Source organism: Oryzias melastigma, linkage group LG13 (genome assembly GCF_002922805.2).
Source record: "Oryzias melastigma strain HK-1 linkage group LG13, ASM292280v2, whole genome shotgun sequence".
NCBI classification, from domain to species: Eukaryota; Metazoa; Chordata; class Actinopteri; order Beloniformes; family Adrianichthyidae; genus Oryzias; species Oryzias melastigma.
In genome coordinates this window covers 4,381,025-4,387,024 of record NC_050524.1, presented here as the reverse complement: position 1 = coordinate 4,387,024, position 6,000 = coordinate 4,381,025, and the positions used below count along the sequence as shown (strand labels likewise).

General features: G+C 39.2%; 2 protein-coding genes across 5 annotated transcripts in view; one reads left to right on the top strand and one right to left on the bottom strand.

Annotated features, from left to right (window-relative positions):
- The window catches only part of kcnk6 (potassium channel, subfamily K, member 6), a gene marked incomplete in the record, with an annotated part of 13,813 nt that extends 13,531 nt beyond the window's left edge, over nt 1-282 (top strand). The window contains 1 exon segment of the mRNA XM_024277688.2: nt 1-282.
- A 211-nt stretch (nt 283-493) lies between these two features.
- On the bottom strand, nt 494-4,391 carry sertad3 (SERTA domain containing 3). Of its 4 annotated transcripts, none has more exons than XR_002919835.2 (3): nt 3,465-4,119; nt 1,474-2,503; nt 494-1,341 (listed from the first exon to the last, which is right to left on the bottom strand). XR_002919835.2 is itself a non-coding variant. In XM_024277690.2 (2 exons), the coding sequence occupies exon 2, from the start codon at nt 2,494-2,496 to the stop codon at nt 1,603-1,605; it is 894 nt and encodes a 297-aa protein (XP_024133458.1). In that variant the 5' UTR covers nt 2,497-2,503; nt 4,208-4,391; the 3' UTR covers nt 496-1,602. The 4 variants fall into 4 exon arrangements, 2 of the variants coding, with proteins under 2 accessions (XP_024133458.1, XP_024133457.1); XR_002919834.2 differs by having other exon boundaries at nt 495-1,080; nt 1,185-2,503; XM_024277690.2 differs by lacking the exon at nt 3,465-4,119 and adding an exon at nt 4,208-4,391 and having other exon boundaries at nt 496-2,503.
- Nucleotides 4,392-6,000: the final 1,609 nt, after the last annotated feature.

The window sequence follows — 6,000 nt, the reverse complement described above, 5'->3', positions numbered from 1 at the left end:
CAGAACTAAACTCATTTACTGGTTTTAATAAATCAGAACGTTTGTCTCTTATTGGGAAAGCCTCAACAGCAGTGAGGCTACCCTGTGAGGTGGTGCTGCCCCCTGGTGTCCACCTGCTGTCATTACACTGGAGGGGGTGGAAGAACTTCAACCAAAGTTAAACCGAACCTGCTGTGACTCCAAACACCAGGAAGCTCCTGGAGATCAACCGTTCTGTCGTTTCTGAAATATGAATGTTCATAAAAAAATTCTATTGAATAAAGATTTTGACTGAAATCTAAACTTGTTTAGGAATGTTTTTGTTAAAAGCTCAAATTTAACTGCAAATTTTAATTTAAATATGGTTTATCATTCATTTTACTTGGAAAAAAATAATTTAACCAGAAAATATGGACTGATAGAGATGTTGCTAATTTTAAATTATATTTACATAAAAATAAAACAAATCCTTGTCTTTAGTTTAATGAATTATAATTAGTCAAAAGTATGAAATAGACCTTTAATCTCCCAAAGAGATTCTTATATCGGTGTCTGCAAGAAAGATTTTTAACCAAAGAACAGATTTTTTTTTTCTAATTTCTTTTATTAAAAACACCAGACAGGTGAACATTTCATAATCTAAAGTCGACGGCTCTTCAGTTTCAAAACATCACAATAAAAACAAAAAAATCTGAAGTACAAACAGGAAGTAACTGCAATACGGTGCGGGAACACATTGATTTGTTCAGAACGGCGCTTTAAATTATTCACTGTAACAAAAGTCACATAAATAATCTGAGATTTCAGCTCAGAAATTAGAAACAAAACCTGCATAGAGACCAAAATCCAGAACCGGACACAGAATCCTACACTTTATAAAAGAAACTAATGCATTTCGGAAATACTGTGGAGTTAAATATGAAATACTTTAACGTACTGATGTTTCAAACTCACTCATCAATGAATACATTTGACAAAAGTGCAGGAATTCAATGTAAAGGATTGAAACAGTGACAATAGATGAAGGCAGGAGCGAGGAGCCGCGTTCTCTCAGCAGAACCCTCGTCTTCCTCAGGAAAAAACTCTGCGTTGACTCTTAAACTGCAGGTCAAAACGCATTTCATAAATACGCAAAACGATAAATAAAGACTTCCTTTCAGCTGCTGCCTTAAATCTTCAGGGATTTTCTTCACAGAAGATCTGACCTGTTAGTGTTTGACACTTTGACCTCCAGATCCAGCATGATCCTCACTTCTGTGAGCCACTTCCTGGTGTAGCACCGAACTTCATTCACCGCTGAAGCCAGCAGCTCCTCCACCCCGACCTCCTCTGGAGCCGCTCTGCCTTGGCTGAGTGAATCATCTGTGAAGTAGGTAGTTTAAGTCTCTGCTCCCAACAGCCGAGTCATGCTATAAACGAGTAAATGCTGCTGATTGGCTCATGATCTACTGAGTCACTGCTTAGCAGTGGAAGAAAGAGGGTCTCTCTGCTTACAGCCCAACGTCTGAACCTCCACGACGAGCTCTCCTGCTCCTCCTCCTCTTGAAACTAAAGTGTAAAACAGCAAAGTGTCCGCGGACTTCCTGGAAGGTCTTTAGGCGTGTGAGGAAGTCCCGGGATCCTTCAGGACTCCACCAGGATCTCCATCAGATTATCCAGCTCGAAGGTTTCTCTGCTCTGACTCGGGGCAGACATGGAGGACGGCGCCGCCGGAGGGAAGCCGGCGGGGAGCGGGCTGAAGGAGGAGAACGACGGCAGACATTTCAGGTTGGGGTTCAGGGAGAAGGGCGGCAGGTACCGGAGGAGGTCGTCCCCGGCCTGGTGCCCGCCGAGGCCGAGCCCCCCCATGTCCCGCTCCAGAAGGCAGGTGTCTATGTCCTGGAACAGGTCCTCCACGGTGACGTCGCTCAGCCCGCCGTCCCGAGCCCTTTGGTCCGCCTGCTGCCAGCTGACGCCGTGACCTCTGACTCCCAGCTTCACTGACGCCACTTCAGAGGAGCCCGACAGGTTCTCCAGAGACCGGAGAGGCGTCCGCGGAGAGTTCCCATCGATGGTGGAGTCGAGGGCGGTGAGGATGGAGGAAATGGCAGCGGAGAGTGAGACGTCCGAGTCTGCGGACTCCCAGTCTTCATCGTCTTCAACACTCATTGGGAATTCCCTGGAACTGCTGGGAACGCCGCCGGCAGGACACGTCAGAAGGCTTAAGGAGACGCTTTCAGCTTCATTTACGGCAGAGGCTTCATGTGGGAAATATTCCTGCTCCGCGGACGGGGGCGTCTCGGGCACCTCCATGTCCGCGGGGGGCTCCCGACACCCCTCCAGACTCATTTGTCGCAGAGTGTTGGCGATCAGAACGGAGCGGCGAAGGCTGGGCTCGGGCAGCTCCTGGCTGCGCTGGTACTTGTTCAGAGACACGGAGAAGACGAACTGCCGCTGGCGCTCCCACACCGGACCGCCGCTGTCCGCCACCTCCAGGTCCTCCTGCGGGAGCTTCCGCTTCTGCCCCTTCAGAATCATATTCACGCTGTGGGGGAAGATGAGAAACGAAAAGGATTTAAAGACCACACGAAGCACCTTCAACTGGAAACAGGATTCAGCAAAAGTTTTAGATAGAACCTTCGAGACAGGAATAGAAAAAGGTTGGAACTTATTGTAAACTTTTCAAAAGTTCTTAGTTCCTTCACGTAAGGGTTTTACTTCATCTCCAAAACATGTCTGAATTTGCTCAGAAGATCTGTCATTGGTGATTTTATCATTTCTACAATCACAGCGACTGATTCATCACCCAGAGATTTGTAGCATGATTAATACGTCTTTAAAACAACAAGCAGAAAGGTGATAAACTCAAAAAATAAACATATCTCAAAGTTTTTGAAATAAAAACTTTCTAAAGAATAGCATCACTTTGGAATCCATTTTTTTTAGTATAAAGTCATTTTTTTCATTCTTAAACTTGTCTGTTTTTAATCAAGCTCCTTTATTATTTAAATTGGTTAAAAATAAACCAATCAACGTACTGATTACTAACTTTCAGCTCTTCTAAGGTAAAATCCCCTTTATCACAAACATCTTAAGTAAACTTTTGTCATCATTTTAATTTACTGGTGAAAGTGAGTAACGGTTCTACTTTTTTTTACGTGGTGAATAACTCGTAGTTTGGCCCCATTTCTTTTCCTTGTTAACACTGTAAACTAAATTGATTTCTTAAATAAAGTTTTTTTATTTTTGTATGAAACCTCTAACGGTTGTCTGATAGGCCAGTCATCTTCAAAGAGCGACTCGGGAGCAGAATTTAAACGCGGATGGGGGTTGTTGTAACATTTGTGTCCCTCCGCGTAGGAGGGAAAACCTAGGCCGCCAAAAAATATCTAAAAGTTGTCGAATTTAGTCGACAAAAGTTTACACTTAACAACCTTTGCGATTGGCTGGTAAAGTCAGAAAGTTAAATAGTAACTTTAAACGATACTTTGGATAGTAAAACAAACCTGTTGAGCCTCTTTTCGTCAGTCCAAGTTGAGTTTCGGTACAGCCTTGCTGTTCTCAAACCTCCTCGTTCTTTAAATTCGCCGGGTCACTTTTTGCGCGTTTTACGCGACTGATTCGGTAATAAACCCGCAAATAAAAGCGTAGTAACCACGCTGTTTCAGACGCTTCCGCTTCGATTCCGCGCAGCTAACTCTGATGGACTCCCGCCCGTGATTTGAGTTTCACGCCAACTCATTGGAGTTGGGGGTTGGGGATCGAAAGGCATTGTGGGTATCGTAGTGAAAGACCAGACATTCCATTGAAGTTTGTAGCGGCCAAACGCTTCTTTACAAACATGAAAGCTTCACGGAAAACAGTCGTTCGTGGGTTATTTAAACTCTTTAAAAATTGATGTGAGTTGTAGGTCTGAGAAATGACCAAAACGTGAATTCTGAGTGGATTTCTTGTGTCATTTACATAACTGATTCTTGAACGGTGACATCACCGGCAGAGTTTTTCATCGGTCCTCTTTACAGAGTGCGAGTTAAAGCCGTACACACACGTAACAGACTGATGAACAAGTTTGCCTCCAAATACAGGCAAAAGCCGCCTTTAAAAAATAGACTTAATACTTAAAAATAATATCAACAAATCTGAAAGTTACATTATTTCCCCAGAAATGAAAAGATGAATCCGTCTTTGTACACGTACACAGAGAAGATAACTTGTATAAATCAGTCTTTAAAAAAAAAAGCAATGTTACCTGGAAGCAGGAAGTAAACGGTGAATAAAATCACTTTACAGAACTTTTAGTAAACATGTCAAAGATTAAGGTTCGGATTTTTTCGATAATAATCGTTATTTTAAAAGCACATGAAGAGCCAGTGGGTCAAAAACAGCCCAATCCCCGCCCATCCAGATATGTCGCTTGCTTAGTGGTCAGAAAAAGTTAAAAAGTTTAAACTTCCGGTTATTTCTTTCAAGATAAAACCTACTCGGAAAATGCGTCAGCTGCAAACAAACTTTTTAACGATTGTATAAAAGAATGACAAAATAAAATAGGTATGTTATATTTTTGATCACTTTTCGTAGTGAATTAAACTAAAAGTAGTTGCAGTCCTCCGCAACACTTACTGTAATCTTTGACCTAAACTTTCGATTTGATTTTATTTTGAAGGGAAGAATAAAGGTTTCCTGTTCATCAGATTTTTCTGTTTTGTTGGTAAAAAAATAGCAAAAAGTTGGTTTCTTTATCCAAATTTAGAAGCATGTTTACTTGATTCAGATGTTTAAGCCCAGTAAAATTAAAATTGATCATGATTTGCATATTTGGATATAAGGATATTATATTCTTGAATTTTTTAATTTTATTCAAAGTTCATACAAAGTTCATATTAATTTGATTGTTTTCCCCCTTTCACATATTAGATTTGATTTGTCTTTTGCAGCAATGTTCAACAATGTTCACCCTTATCAGAAACATCACTTTCTTGCCTAATTCATAGTACCTTATAAATATATAAACATTATAATTTTATTTTGTATTTTTGGTGTTAAACATAGTTCAATTTTTTAAATTGGGTATTTTCATTTGTAATACACACATCAGTGGATTATAAGTAATTTTGCTTACCCTTTTTATTTATTTTTTTGGCCTTTTAGCTTCTTGGAATGGTCTGATCTTAGTGTTACAATTAAAGTGTTCTTAACTAGGTTATCATGGAGCATTTTTACAACCATTTAAATGTTTTTAAACATGTTTTGCAGTTATTCTTCAGCTCTTTCGCCAGTCAACATTTTATCTTATTAAGCATTTATTAATAGCTTTTTTGCAACTTGGTTTGTAATGTTTACTTTTTGACAATTTAGCTAATTTAGCTCTTTATTTAGCATGTTTGGAACATTCTTTATCACACAGATTATGTAATAAAAAGGTTTCAGAGAGTTTAAGTTTTTACAGTTTTCATAATTTTTATTATCACTTATTTGCTTTAAAGGATCTAACTTTTCACTAGACATTTTAGACTTTATAGTTTAAGAATAATATTAGCAGAAATTAGCTTCTTTGTACTTGTTCTTTACTTTTATTAGTTAATGTTCTAACTATGTTTTACTACTATTAATGGAGTTATATTTTTTAAGCTATAATATTTTTTGTGTGTTTGTACTGTAATAATAACTCAGTTTTATGGCTAATTTGGCTTTAATGTGGCTTCTAAACCTTGTTTAGAACACTATTAACTTTTTTTGTTAATTAAAAATGTAAAATCTAACGCATAAAATAGCATTAGACCAACAAATAAATAAGATAAAGTCATGGTTAAAATGGTATCTCATTGTGGATGTTTAGTTCTGAAAACCTATGAAAAGATCATAAGTCATTAATTAAAGAAGATGCAGGTTTTTCCATCTTTCAGCTTACTCTTAACACCTCGTGTTGTGAGGCACAGATCCAGCTGAATGTCTTTGTGTTATTGTTCTGCAGCCAAAGGAAAAAAAACAACCTGCAGCTTCAGAAACGTCTCATGACACTGTCGTCTTTTTACGCAGCTGGTA